A 15,611-nucleotide genomic window follows, 5' to 3' on the forward strand; every position below is an offset into this window, starting at 1 on the left:
CCTGAATTCAGCACTAAAAAACGTCACCCATAAGTTTCCACTGCTATTTGATCTCTGAGAGAGTGTAAAAAGCTGGTGTCTCTAATTTTTTTGGTTGTTTTTCAGTGGGTTTTGATTACGGATTCAGTTTCCAGAAACAAACAAAAAAAAATTACTTGTTTTTGGCCTGGATAGATTTTTAATTTTTGTGTGTGTGTGTGATTTAGTCTTGGTAGGTTATATGTTTCTAGTAGGTTGTCTAATTTATTGGTGTATAACTGTTCAGTGTATTCTCTTACACTCTTGCATTTCTGTGGTATCAGTGGTAATATCTGCTCTTTCATTTATAATTTTTATTTATTTGGGTCTTTTTTTTCCCCTAAAGGTTTATCAGTCTTGTTTATTTTTTCAAAAAACTAGCTTTTAGTTTCATTGATCTTTTCTGTTTTCCTACTCTTTCATTTATTTCTGCTCTGATCTTTGTTGTCTCCTTTCTTTTGCTAATTTTGGCCTTAGTTTGTTTCTCTCTTTCCTTAATGTGTTCTTTTGCTTATTTGTGACCTTTCTTTTTTCTTAGTGTAGGCATTTCTTGCTGTAAAATTTCTGCTTATAACTGCTTTTGCTGCATCCCATATGTTTTATTTCTATTTTCATTTATTTCAAATTTTTTTTTTATTCTTGGACCCAAAGATTGTCCAAGAATATGTTATTTAATTTCTACATGTTGGTGAAATTTCCAGTTTTCCTGCTGTTACTTTCTGGTCTTAGACCGTTGTAGTCAGAAAGGTACTCAGTATGATTTAATTCTTTTAAAATTTGCTAATACTTGTTTTGTGACCTCTCATGATTTACCCTGGAGAATGTTCAGCGTGCACTTGGGGAATGTCTCTCTGCTCCTGGATGATGGACTGTTCTGTGTGTGCTCTAAAGTATGGTTCAGTTCTAATGTTTCCTTACTAATTTCTTGTCTATGTGATTTACCCAGTGTTGGAAATGGGGTATTGAAGTCTGCTGCTGCTGTTTTTGTTGTTTCTTCCCTTAGATCTGATGTAATAATTAAAAAAAAAAAAAACGTTTAGAGATCCCCTTCTCTGCCATTTGGCTAAAGATCAAGTGTAAAAAACGTTTAGTCATTTTAGTAGATATCTGGTGATACCGTGTGGTGGTTTTGATTCTCTGTCCTGTCTAATTTTTGTATGTTCATCTGTATCTCACAAACTTCCCAAACTCACTTGTTAGTACTAGTATTTATATTTTCTCTAAAGTTCTGAAGCTATAGTACAGAATTCTCATTATTTATTTTAAAAAAAATGTTTTGGCAGAATTCACCTGTAAAGCCACCTGGACCTGGTTTTCTTTGTGGAAAATCCTAAATGCAATCCCTTAATAAAAGTAGACTAAGTATTGAGTAAATTTTGTTTAGCATGTGTGTTTCAGGGATTTTGTCAGTTTTATCTACATTGTTGAATTATTGGCATAAGGTTGACTCTTACTGTTCAGGTATTGTAGAACATGTAATTAGTGATTAATGTTACCCTCTCATTCCTCATGTTGGTGGTATATTTCCCCCGTTCCCTTTTCTTTTCTTGATTAGTTAAGCTACATGTTCATTAATTGTATTTGTCTTGTCAGAGAACCAGCTTCTAGTGTTTTTGTGTATTTTTTTTCTCCTGTTTTTCTGTTTTCTCTTGTTTCTTGGTTTCTGATCTGATACTCATTATTTCCAATCTTCTTCTGGCTTTGGATTTCATTTGTTTTTTGATTGGAAACTGAGGTCATTGATATGAGACTTTTATTTTTTCTAATATAGGTATTTTAATGCTATAAGTTTCCCTTCAAGTTCAGAGTTAGCTGCAACCCAATAATTGGGTTATGTTGTGCTTTCATTTTCATTCATTTCAAAATACTTCCTAATTTATTGGGTAATTTCTTTTTTGGATATCTTGTTATTTTGTAGTTTCCAAATCTTTCTGTTAATGATTTTCACTTAATTCCATTTTGGTCAGAGAACATACTCTGTATTTGAAATTTTTAAAAAATATTGAGATTTGTTTTATGGCCCATAAATATTTTCTATATTTGTAAATATTTTTTGTGTACTTAAAAATATTTAGGGCTCAGGGGCGCCTGGGTGGCTCAGTGGGTTAAGCCGCTGCCTTCAGCTCAGGTCATGATCTCAGGGTCCTGGGATCGATTCCCGCATCGGGCTCTCTGCTCAGCAGGGAGCCTGCTTCCTCCTCTCTCTCTCTCTCTGCCTGCCTCTCCGTCTACTTGTGATTTCTCTCTGTCAAATAAATAAATAAAAGCTTTAAAAAAAAATATTTAGGGCTCAGTAGGTTTACCGTCCAACTCTTGATTATGGCTCAGGTCATGATCTTGGGGTTATAAGACTGAGCTTCAGGTCAGGCACAGAATCTGCTTGAGATAATGTCTTCTCCCTTTCCCTCTGCCACGTCTGCTCTTGTGCATGCATACTTGTGTTCTCTAAAAAAATAAACAAATACAATCTTAAGGGGGAAAAAAAGACTGTATTCTGTTTTTTAGTTGTTTCAGATGGGATAGTAAATCTGCCTTGACTGAAAGTGGAAGTCTTTCTTTGTTAATTGAGATACAGTTCCTTTATCATAAAATGTACCCATTTTGAGTATGCGGCTCAATTTTTTTTAGTGTATTCATAAAGTTGTACAGTCATCACCATTGTCTAGTTCCAGTATATTTTCACCATCTGAAGAAAAAGTCCATACCAGTTATCATGCACTCCCATCCCCTCTACCGAGCTGTTGGCAGTCACCAATCTACCTTCTGTCTCTACAGATACGCCTAGTCTAGACTTTCAGAATACGTGGAATCAGAATATATGGCCTTTCAGACTGGCTTCACTGACTCAGCATAATGTCCTCAAAGTATTTACATGGTGCAGGATGTGTCATGATTTCATTTTGTGGCTGAATAATATTTCATTATATGGATGTTTTGTTATGAGCAAATGGATAATCACATTTTGTTTATCCGTACTTTAGCTGATAAATGTTAGGATTGCTTTCACTTTTAACTCTTAGGAATAATGCAGCTGTGGGTTTTTGTGAAAAGGTTTTTGTTTGGTACATGTGTTTAGTTCTCTTGGATGTATCCCTTATTGTGAAAATGCTGGGTCATGGGCTAACTTTCATTTTTTGAGGAAGTGCCAGACTGTCTAAATAGGAACACAGTGTTGCACTCCTGTCAGCACTGTGTTAGCGTTCCGATTTTTTGACACCCTAGCCAACTCTTACTATTTTCTTCTTTGGCTTTGTTTGTTTGTTTGTTTGTTTGTTTGTTTTTGGTAAACCTAAAGATTGATACCTATGTTTCCTTCTAAGAGTCTTATAGTTTGGGCACTTAAGTTTAGACTTTTTGATCATTTTCAGTTCATATTTGTATATAGTCTCCCTTTCTTGAGTATATCCAGTTGTCCCAGCATGATTTGTTGAAAAAATACTTTCTCCATTGAAAGGTCTTGGACCCCTTGTCAAAAATTACTTGAACATAAATGTTTACTTCTGGAGTCTCAGTACCGTTCCATTGATTTATATGTCTGTGATCATGACAGTAGCATACAGCCGTGATTACTATAACTTTGTAGTGAGTTCTTTAAAAAAAAATTTTTTTTTTAGATGGCCTTGTTTTTTGTGTCTCTGGGTATAAAATGAATTAATTAAAGTAAATTTAAACAATGAAACTTAACAATTCAGACATTTCATTGTCAGTTTATAGAATACAGTGTTTGCTAAATGTAATATGTTTTTTCAATAGATTAACTGGTAAATACTCCTTAGGATAGACACGATTTTATTAGTGATATAAATTTTGAATCATCAGTTAATTGAAAGATAGCATACTTGTTTAAATGTCCAGTTTACTTAAATTTATTTTTTGCTTTCTTTTTAGGTTAATACAATCTGTTGGAATGAGACTGGAGAATATATTTTATCTGGCTCAGATGACACCAAGTTAGTAATCAGTAATCCTTACAGCAGAAAGGTAAAGTGGCTTAAAAAGATCTGTAATTTAATGAGAAAAATTAAGAAGCTAGAAATTAAGAAATTGTAAATAATTATGGGATGGACATTTGTAATGAATATCCTTATTTTGCTCAAGGTAGTTATGTAATTTGGAAGTTAAATCATGCTTACCCCTTAATCTTCTTAGGAAAACAGTAGATTTCACCTAGCATTTGACTCTAGCAAATTTAAATATGCTTCATTTTATTCATGTAGGTAAAATTGCCAAAAGTATCATTATCTCAGTAAACCAATTCTTAAGGGAAAAAAGTCGATGTGATTATTTTTTTCTTTCATGTTCACAAAATCTACTCTTCAGCTAAGTGGTTTAAGAAACATTATTTATTGTTTTCAAAAACAGTATCTAGGTTCTAGTGAAATGATTCATGATACCTAATACCTTAAGCTGGCATAATCATTTGAGTTTTAGGATTATGTAATTAGAATTACATTCTGATTTTTATTGGCTTTTCTTCTCTGTATATGGAGACACTATACACCTATTTTTGTATCAACTGATTGGCAGACCAAACTGTTATTTAATAGTAGCAATCTTATAGAATAAATTATTCACGTATTTCTTATTTTTCCACATTTAAACAGTTAAGATTTTTAAATAAATGTTGTGGTCGTTTAACCTGAATGAGATTCATATTGAAGATATCCTTGATTAAAAGACAGGTCATAATTTTATTTCAGAGATAGCATTACTTAATTGTCCTGACTTAGCAGAGGGAAACTTGATATTTTCAAATCCTACTTGTGTTAGGTCTGCAATTACTAGGTCTTTTAAGGAGCCTCTACCCAATTCCAGCCTGGAGCTTAGGGCCTGGATCAGTGGCACACGAAAGCACTCTCATTCCCCAAGTGTGGAAGCGCTGCAAAAGGCCAAAAAAACTGTCCCCTTGGGTTTTTATGGGGGCTTCATTACATAGCCCTGATTGACTAAAAGTCTTCGGTCACTGACTGATTAAACCTCCGGCCCCTCTCCGCTCTTGTGTTCCAACTCTCCAGTCTCAGGATTGCTCCTTCTGGCAATCCGTCCCTAGCCTTTGGTGGGGTCCAGAAGTCATGTTCATTAATAACAAGACACCCATTTCACCTTGTCTCTGAAACATTTTCAAAAATTATTGATGAAGACCATATATATATATGAGAAATATATATATATAGTCATAAATATATCTTTGGTCATCTGGATGACCAAAGCTATATTTCTTATAAATCATTATATTGTTCTAGGACAACTTTTTCCTTACAGTAGAGGAAATTTCCTGGAAGGATGTATATGTGGAATGCTTTTTGACCTTCACTATCAGAATTTTAATGCTTACAGTACTCATAGTAGTTGGGTAGACACCAAAGGAATAACCTGTGTTTTTGAAAAGATGCAGTGCTTCACGCTTTAAAAAACAAAACAAAAAACCCAAAAAACTGTAGTAGAATACACTTACCATAAAATTAACTATCTTAATAATTTTTAGTAATTCTGTTTAATGACATTAAGTATATATACATTGTTGATACTGTGGCTACATCCAGCTATAGAATTATTTTCATCTTGGAAAACTGAAACTCTGTACCTGGTAAACAGTAGCTCCTTTTTCTTCTCTCCTCCCCTCCCTTGGCAACCACCTCCTTTTGCCTCTATGAATTTGACTACTCTAGATACCTCATAGAAAGTTTTACACAACATTTGTCTTTTTCTTACTACTTCATTTATCATGATGCCCTTAACATTCAGACATGTTGCAGTATATATCAGATTTTCTTTTTTTTATGGCCAAACAATATTCTGTTGTATGTAAATACCACATTTTTCTCCCCATTCATTTTTCTTTCTTTCTTTCTTTCTTTCTTTCTTTTTTTTTTAAGATTTTATTTATTTATTTGACAGAAATCACAAATAGGCAGAGAGGCAGGCAGAGACAGAGAGAGAGGAGGAAGCAGGCTCCCTGCTGAGCAGAGAGCCCTATGTGGGGCTCGATCCCAGGACCCTGAGACCATGACCTGAGCTGAAGGCAGCAGCTTAACGCACTGAGCCACCCAGGCGCCCAGAAACACTTTTGTTTTTATAGAGTTAAGAGATTTGAGGTATTCCTTATTAATGGTAATATACCCTAATTTTATGTATAGTACGTCTCAGATATAAGAGAGAAGTTTCCTTTTCCAGTAATTGTAGTCTAGTTTATTTGGACCAATCCTCCCATTGAAAACTACTAAAATATTCTTGATTAAAGTCTTTAAAAATTGTTGTAAAAGTAACAAGTAACTTTTCTTAATAGTAAGGGATTCTTGGTCCAAAATTGAAGGGAAAAGGTAAGTCCAGAGAAGTGAGCATTAAAGCCACTTTCTTCTCCCTGAAGGTGTCTGTCAATCCAAGCATGTATAAACTTTAGTCTTGATGGCCTTGAAGGTCAAGGTAAGACAGAAACAAAGCTCAGGACCCAAATCAAGTACGGAGTGTATTGATTCCTATAGCAGACTCTCCGCGGTATGCTGAGACACTCCTTCCCCCGGCAAAGGACCACCTCCTTAAGGTACAGATGAAACTGAAGGAAGGTAATTACCTTGTAATATCTAATATAAAGGAAGGCCTGAGTGTACCACATATGCAAGATTTTGTTGATTTGGCTTCAGCCAGCTACCTTTAATTTCTCAGAGCACAAGATGTTGTTTCTTTACTCTGTGCTTTTGCTTGCACTGTTCTCTCTTCCTGGGATGTTCTCCTGCTTTGGCGAACATCTCCCACCTACTTGGCAAATTTAAATTCATTCTTCAGTTCTTGGCTTTTAGCTGTGGTGGTATACCTTTCTTGTTGCCCTGGGCAAATGTAGGCACTCCTTCCTCTATGTTCTCATTGTACTTTGTAGATAATTAGATTATTGTATTATGTTTGTTTCCATGTTGCTCACCATTAGACAGTAATTTCTTCAGGGCAGTGACAGTTCTTTCTTTTTTGTTTCCTCAACACTTAGTAAATCACCTGTCACATAGTAGGTGCCCAAAAAATATTAGTAAAGGAAAGGCAAGGAATTTCTGTATTTAATTCCTTAGGTGGGGGTATGGGTTGGCTTTAGAGAGGAGTGATTTTTACCAAGAGATTGAAGAACGGACATTTTCTATCTGGATATTCCTGGACCAAGATTAAGGCTTCCTTTTTAAAATTAAATTAAAATTTTAAATTTATTTTTGTGAGAGGGGGAGAGAGAAAGAGAACATGAGAACATGAGTGGGGTGGGCAGAGGGAGAAGCAGACTCCCCACCAAGCAAAGAGCCGTATGTGGGAATTGATCCCAGGACCCCAGAGTCATGATCTGAGCCCAAGGCAGATGCCCAACTGACTGAGCCACCCAGGCGCCCCAAGCTTAAGGTTTTAGAAACATTGTGTGTGACGTATTGAAAGAAGAAAGAGATACCTGGTTGGCCAGTTAGATTTCAAGGTTGATCAGTAAAGTCATAGATGTTACACCTAGTTCACATTCACATTTATTAGTAATTCCGGTTAACAGTATATCAGTTACATCTTCAGTTAAGTTACTCTACCAACTTCTGTCTCCCTAGGCCATTATTCTTAGATGTTTCCTGAATAAGTATTTTAAGACATTGATTCAAGGAAGCACAAATAAAAAAATAAATTCAGCTACCAAAAATAATAACCATTTCCAAGTGCATATCATTTTTAAAAAGATCGACCTTGTCACTCTTTACCCCAGTAGGATATATAGCTGTATTGATTGTATAGATTTAGTATTGACAGCTATACACAAATTCCAGCCTTTGTTGGAATTACTGATCGTATGCACCTGAGTACTTGTTCTTCCAGCAATTACCTATTAACTAGGAAGCGAGTGGTTCAGAATGTAGTTAACATGGTAGGCAGTGGTCAGATAGTAGGCTTGATAGGCAGTATTAGGACTTACGTTTTAGTGTGACTGAAATAATCACTGCAGTGTATTAAACATACAGGTGATTTGCATTTTTAAAAGAGAGCTCTGGCTGCTGTTTGGAGGGTGGAGTTTGAGTCAGATTAGAAGTAGGAGATAGCGCTCCATCGAGTAATCCCACTGAGAAGAGAGGGTGGTTCGGACAAAGATAACGGCATTGAGGTGATGAGAGTTAGTTTGGAACGTGTCTCGGACCTGAATTTGCTGATGGATTTTATATATTTTATATAAATATATCTTATATATTTTGCTATTTTATAGTGGATGAGGGAAAGAGAAATGAAGGGTGCTTTTTTAGCTTTTGACTTGCTCAGCCGTGGGGGTGGATACTGCTGCCGTTGTGATGAATCTGGAGAGCGCTGGAAGGGCAGGAAGTTTGGACGACAGCATCTGAGATCGACATTTGTCCAAAAGGAAGGAGGTTCAACTGTTTACTCTTCAAATCTTGATTACTTTAATAAAGAAATCCATATCAGTTTGTGAATAATATGTGGTATGTCAGTACACATATTAGTGTATGGAGTGCTTTTGTTTCTGAAGCTATGCGTAAACCTATTAAATGGAGATGAATCATGAACTGTTAAGAATAATGTCTGCTGAATGTGATTAAAGCAGAGACAAAAGGCTATCGGATGAAGAAACTAATACGTACACTGTGCACAGTGACTGTTATATATTTAGCTACTTGGTAAGCCATGCTAAGATACCTGACGGAGTTCAGTAAAGGTCATGAGATCTATCTTGTTTAAAAGCTTTACATTAATTATTCTCTTAGTTATTTTTTATACCTTAGTCTTCCAGATCTTAGTGTCTTACACTTGGAGAGAGGAATTAAAGATTTTTAAATATTTCAGTTTTATTCTCCATTGGTTTTGGTTAATGCAGGTGCAAAAAACACCCCTCCCTTTTTTATTTGACCCTAATTATATGTGCATTATATGGAAGATTTACTGTGGGGGTAGTTCATGATATTCAGCAAATCCTTATTTTGGCCATAATCCTGTAATCTAGGTCTTAAATAAAATGAGGAGACTTATATATTCAAAGTGGTAAAGGTAAATGGCTGCTAATACTCACTCCAGACTTATGCTATCGTTTGTTAGGCATCTCTGGCAAGAGTTTGGCAGTTAGGGTTATATAGTAAATACTTAAAGCTAAACCCAAAACAGAGTTGAAATATATTTTCCTAAGTTTGTTTTAAAATTTTAAAACTTTGGAAAAACAAGAAAATAATACAATGAACATCCACAAATAGATTTTTTTTTTTAAAGCGATTGAGCACAAGCTGGAGGCATCATGCATTTAATTCATGAATGCCTTGGTGTTTATCTACTAACAACAAGAACATTATTCTTTTTTTTTTTTTTTTTAAAGATTTAATTTATTTATTTGACAGACAGAGATCACAAGTAGGCAGAGAGGCCGGCAGAGAGAGAGGGGGAAGCAAGCTCCCTGCTGAGGAGAGAGCCCGATGTAGGGGCTCGATCCCAGGACTCTGGGATTATGACTGGAGCCAAAGGCAGAGGCCTTAACCCACTGAGCCACCCAGGCGCCCCACATTATTCTATTTTTAAAAATATGTAATACTGAATACAGAGTTGATCCTCATTACTTGTGGATCTTATATTTGCTAATTTGTTTACTCATGGAAATTTACATTTAACCCCTAAGTCAATACTTGCTGTGCCTTCCTGGTCATATGGCCATGCACATGAGCAGAATGGCAAAAGAACAGAGTCACTCAGTACACATCAACACTCACATTGCCAGCTGAGATAAACAAGACGACAGTCTGATATGCATACAGTATCTTTTTTGTGGTATATTTCATGTCACATTTTTGTATTGATGATTTCACAGTTTAAAACGTCCCCAGGTATCATGCTGAAATACTGTCTCATGTTCCTAAGCACCAGAAAACTGGGATGTTTCTTATGAAGAAAAAATGATAGATAAGCTTCTTTTAGGTATAATGCTGTTGGCCATGAGTTCAAAGTTAATGAATCAACAGTATATATTAAATAAGGTCTTTAAACAGAAACATATAAAACAGTGCTGTGTATTGATTGAGGAAGGTGTTGTGGCAAGAGGCTGAAAGGAACCCAACCACACATTTCTCTAGGAGCAGTGGTTCAGTAGTTGTTAATTCACTATCGGCAGTGACTTATCAGGCAAGACGAGAGTCAAGTATATGCTGTTATAGATAAGATTTTCTATTTGATGATGTACACACATAACACATACACATATACACATAGATGGTCTATACGCAGATTTTCTCACTGGTTTATGCTGTTCTTTGTCACTGCCATGCCTTTTCAATCCCAGCTCCGTCCATCATTTCACATGTTGTCATATTTCCTTTGTCTCTTTAAGATAGTTCATTCAAATTTTTGGTCTTGCGTGATATTAGTATGTTACTTGTTTTACTGTTGTATTAATATAGAAGAACAGTTGTTATATCAAATGTTTCTCAATTTGGATTTGATTGTTTCTCCATGAGTAGATTAAAATGTAAAACATTTTATTTATTTTAAAAGATTTTATTTATTATTTATTTGACAGAGATCACAAGTAGGCAGAGAGGCAGGCAGAGAGAGGAGGAAGCAGGCTTCTGCTGAGCAGAGAGCCTGATGCGGGGCTCGATCCCAGGACCCTGAGATCATGACCTGAGCTGAAGGCAGAGGCTTTAACCCACTAGCCACCCAGGTGCCCCAATTTAAAACATTTTAGCTAAGAGTTCTCTACAGGTGACATTGTAGTACATGATATTAATTTATCCCCTTACTGATAATGTTAGCTTTGATATCTCCATTGTTTGGTATGTTTACCCTTTGCAATTAATAAGCTGTTTGTGAAGTGGTATGTTGAGCCTGTAAATACTCCCTTTCATAACAATCTTTCTTATATTGGTTTTAGTGTTGATTCTTGCCTTAACCAGTTGTTAAAATGTAGTTACAAAAATGATTTTTTTAAAAAGATTTTATTTTATTAATATTTGACAGAGAGAGAAAGATCACAAGCAGGCAGAGAGAGAGGGAGAAACAGGCTCCCTGCTGAGCAGAGAGCCCGATTGGGACCCGAGCTGAAGGCAGAGGCTTAACCCACTGAGCCACCCAGGTGCCCCAAAATAGTGATTTTTAATTGTCATTCCTTCAACATTTATTAACATTATTTTGTAAATAAGGGTATTTCTTTTGTCCCTACAACTGCTTTGGAAAAAATCACTTGAGATTTTAGATTTTTTAAAAAATTTAATCTATTACCGATAATACTTTTTGATGCTTAAATTACCCCATTTGTTTGTTGGGACATTTAAAGCCAACTTTATGATTTGACATACTCTTATTTGTTTGAGCACATTTTTAAAAGTACATCAGATTCTCACTGCATTAAATTTTCATTGTACATACATGTGGGGGATATATCATGATTTATTCAATAAATCTCCCATGCTTTGCTGTTATGAATAGCTCATTAAATAACTTTGTGCATTTTCTCTTGTATTGTTGGAAGTGTATCTTATGGGTAAATTCTTAGAAATAGACTTGTTTGGTCAGAGGGTAAACGCACGTGTGGTTTTGTGAAGTATGGCTAAATTCCTCTCTTTTAGTCTTACACCATCTAGTGCTCCCAGCAGAAATGATGAAGAGCCTGTTTCCTGGTAGGCTTACTCACATAATATGTTGTCAGACTTGCATTTTTGCCAATGTGAAAAGTGAGAATTAGTTTCTCAGTGTAACTTCAGTTTGCATTTCCCTTATGAACAAAGTTGGATGTTTTCTCACGTTCTTAAAGGCTCTTTGTGTATCTTTTTGTGAACTGTGAATTCAGATCTTTTGCCTACTCAAAAAAACCCCCAGGTTTTGTTAAGTTTCTTTCTCTTCATTTTTAGCACTATTAGGGAGATTTGTTCTTTATTTTCACTATGTGTTGCAAATATTTACATATTTATTTTAAACTTTTTTAAAGTTTTATTTCTATCACGGGAATTCTAGTCTTTATTTTTAAAGATGTTATTTATTTGAGAGATAGCGTGAGCAAGAGAGCACAAGCGGGGGAATGGCAGAGGGAGAGGGAGAAGCAGACTCCGGCTGAGCCGGGAGCCTGATGGAGGGCTCTATCCCAGGACCCTGAGATCGAGACCTGAACAGAAGTCAGACGTTTAAGTGACTGAGCCATCCAGGTGCCCTGCAGTGTAGAAATACAATTCAGGAAGGAGATGTTGGGACTTCTGCTATAGTTTCATCTTACCATTTCATGATTCATTTAAATTCAGTTTATTTTTCTTTCTTTATCCTGGAAGGGAATAACTAAAAATCCTCTAGTAAACAGTTTCAAAAGTCCGTCAGAGGATTGCCTGGGTGCCTTAGCTCGTTCAGCATCTGCTTTCGGCTCAGGTCCTTCTATCCGGGTCCTGGGACCGAGCATCCCACTGGGCTCCCTGCTCAGCCGGGAGTCTGCTTCTCCCTCTCCCTCTGCCATTCCCCCTGCTTGTGCTCTCTTGCTCGCAGTCTCTCTCTGTCTCTTAAATAAAGAAATAAAATCTTAATTAAAAAAAAAAGTTTAGGATAGTCCTTTTTTTCTCCCCACTCCTGTATCTACTCTCCAATTCTAAAAGTAACTTGAAGTCGATTATCTGAGAAATACAGGAAAATATTTTTAAAATAATGAAAATCATCTTCTTTGCTCTGTTTCTGTCTCCTCCTATGTATAATAGTCCTTTCTTATATATCCAGATCTTACGAGTGAGTCAGGTACACCAAATAGAAATATGTATATTTAATTTTCACAACACTGTTGCTATTGATGGTGCTTAATCTTCACATCTCAGAGAGAAAAAAAGAAAACATGTGAGATTCTGATTTTTAAGAAATTATATTAGTTTAAGCCCCTGCCTTCAGGTCAGATCATGATCTCAGGGTCCTGGAATTGAGTCCTGCATTGGGCTTCCTGCTCAGCAGGGAGCCTGCTTCCCCCCCCACTCAGCGCCACCCCCCCCCTCCGCCTCTCAGCCTACTTGTGATCTCTATGTGTCAAATAAATAAATAAATAAAATCTTGAAAAAAATTATATTAGTTTGGAATCAAATGATAATTTTTTATGGAGATCATAAGAATAGTAATGAGAATTTATTCCTAGCTATGATTGTATTAAATATGAATGTTTCTTTCTAGGAAATAATAAATTACCAAGAACTTTTTTTCTCTTTTTCTCTGTGTTTTAGGTTTTGACAACAATTCGTTCAGGGCACCGAGCAAATATATTTAGTGCAAAGTTCTTACCATGCACAAATGATAAGCAGATTGTGTCCTGCTCTGGGGATGGAGTAATATTTTATACTAATGTTGAGCAAGATGCAGAAACCAACAGACAATGCCAATTTACGTGCCATTATGGAACTACCTATGAGGTACAGTATTACTGTGTGTTTTACATGTGTGTGTTTATGTAAGTACGTATGTGTAGATTTGTGTAATTAACACTCATGCGTATGTAGGCAGAGAAATTACTGACAGACTAGATTTCAGCAAAGTACTTGAGAAAGTGACCTTGATAGGCTTGTGAGTAAAGTTAAATAAAATCTAATAGTAACAGGATTTGTAATTGCAAACAGTTGTCAGCCTTTAAAAATACTTCAGGTACTGTGCTACAAGCTTATGTACTAGACTTCAACCTCTTAAACACTTTATCACCGTCTTCTATAAAGTCATTCATTGCATCCTTATCAAATGTTCCTGTGGCAGAAAGAACACTACTAGTCCACCAGGCGAAAGAATCAGATTCCTAAAGGACATTAATAAGCTCAATCCCTAGTTGAATTCAGTGAAGTGCAATGAATTTAAGACTCAATCATACTGGGCGCCTGAGTGGCTCAGTGGGTTAAGCCGCTGCCTTCGGCTCAGGTCATGATCTCAGGGTCCTGGGATCGAGTTCCGCATCGGGCTCTCTGCTCAGCGGGGAGCCTGCTTCCCTTCCTCTCTCTCTGCCTGCCTCTCTGCCTACTTGTGATCTCTCTCTGTCAAATAAATAAATAAAATCTTTAAAAAAAAAAAAAAAGACTCAATCATACTATGTAACTTCGTTGAAAAATTGCTTATCCTTCAGAATGCTCTTTCAAAATCTTTTCATGGTATTTCTTTGCATCAAATCATCCTTAACCTGGTATATCTTTGTCCATGGTTTGAATTTCATTTCTCTGGTAACCTCGTGTTTTGGTGTGTAACAGCAAATAGCTGCATTTTATTTTCTCATCTGTTTTCACAGTTTTTGCTTTGAACTGGAGATTTTAGTCCATTTATATTTATTTTGAGTAATGATATATTTGGATCTATTTGTTTATCTTACTATTTTCTGTTTGTATTTTTTGTGTGTGTGTGTAATTTTCTGTATATATTTCCCCTTGTCTTTTGCCTTCCTTTAAAATTGCCTGAGGATTTTGCTTTTTGTCCGTTTTATTTCTGCTACTTGCAGGGAGGATAGACATTCATATTTTAGAAGAATAATTAACAAAGCCTAATCAATAAGTACCTTTGCCCTTCTGAGTAAATCACCTTAGGACATTATAATGTCTTCATCCCTTGTCCAATTGTATATGCTTATATTGTTCTGAGTTTATATATTTTCTCTCATAAATGAAATATTATCATTGCCCCATTAGTTAGTATTTCTTTAGATTTACCTACATTTTTTTTTAATTTAATTTATTTCTCTGACAGAGACAGATCACAAGTAGGCAGAGAGGCAGGCAGAGAGCGGAGGAAGCAGGCTCCCCGCAGAGCAGAGAGCCCGATGCGGGACTTGATCCCAGGACCCTGAGATCACGACCTGAGCCAAAGGCAGAGGCTTTAACCCACTGAGCCACCCAGGCGCCTGAGATTTACCTACATTTTTGCCAGTACCTTTGGCTCTTCCACCACAGACTGCCTGTACAGGGTCATTGTGTACCTAAAGTATGTTCTTTCCGGTTCCTTTAGTGACAGTTTGGTAATAGAAACAATTTTCATTTCCTATTATCCTTTCCTTTCTTTTAATTTAATTTATTTATTTGACAGAGAGAGACACAGCGAGAGAGGGAACAGAAGCAGGGGGAGTGGGAGAAGGAGAAGCAGGCTCCCTGCCGAGCAGGGAGCCTGCTTCCTCCTCTCTCTCTGCTGCCTCTCTGCCTACTTGTGATCTCTTTCTGTCAAATAAATAAATAAAATCTTAAAAAAAAAAAAAAAAGAGCCACCCAGGCGCCCCTCATTCCTTTTCTTTTCTTCATTCCTTTCTTCCCTTTCATCTCTTTCCAGAAAATGAAGAATTTTAGACCAGTTCGTCAAAGGTTGTTTTGCTGGATATTTGCTGGGTGTCTAGTTTGGCACTTTATTTTGGGTGATGTTCCTGTGTTCTCACTTTATTGTTGAAGTTGAGAACTCAGTCATCAGTCTAACTGGTTTCTTTACAGTTAATCTGTCTCTCTTGGCTGCTTTTAACTGTATTTTTCTTTGCTGTTTTTTTTCCTTCATATCACCACAGTGTGGGTAGGTTTGAGTTTCCTTTTTATTTGTCATACTTGGAATTTATTGACGTTTTTGGTCTGAGAAATTGGCATTTTGAAAAAATGTGGGAAGTTTGCAGTCATTAGGTCTTTGGTTATTCTCTA

At 36.2% G+C, this 15,611-nt stretch overlaps 1 protein-coding gene across 7 annotated transcripts in view; it reads left to right on the plus strand.

Annotated features, from left to right (window-relative positions):
* Nucleotides 1–15,611, plus strand: part of DCAF6 (DDB1 and CUL4 associated factor 6) — a 142,211-nt gene that overhangs the window by 27,843 nt on the left and 98,757 nt on the right. For all 7 annotated transcript variants that reach the window (XM_032318047.1, XM_032318048.1, XM_032318049.1 and 4 more), the window contains exons 3-4: nt 3,907–3,999; nt 13,194–13,379. In XM_032318047.1, the coding sequence (XP_032173938.1) occupies nt 3,907–3,999; nt 13,194–13,379 (279 nt within the window). The remainder of the gene's footprint in view (nt 1–3,906; nt 4,000–13,193; nt 13,380–15,611) is intronic.

Source organism: Mustela erminea, chromosome 17, assembly GCF_009829155.1.
Source record: "Mustela erminea isolate mMusErm1 chromosome 17, mMusErm1.Pri, whole genome shotgun sequence".
Classification (NCBI taxonomy): Eukaryota; Metazoa; Chordata; class Mammalia; order Carnivora; family Mustelidae; genus Mustela; species Mustela erminea.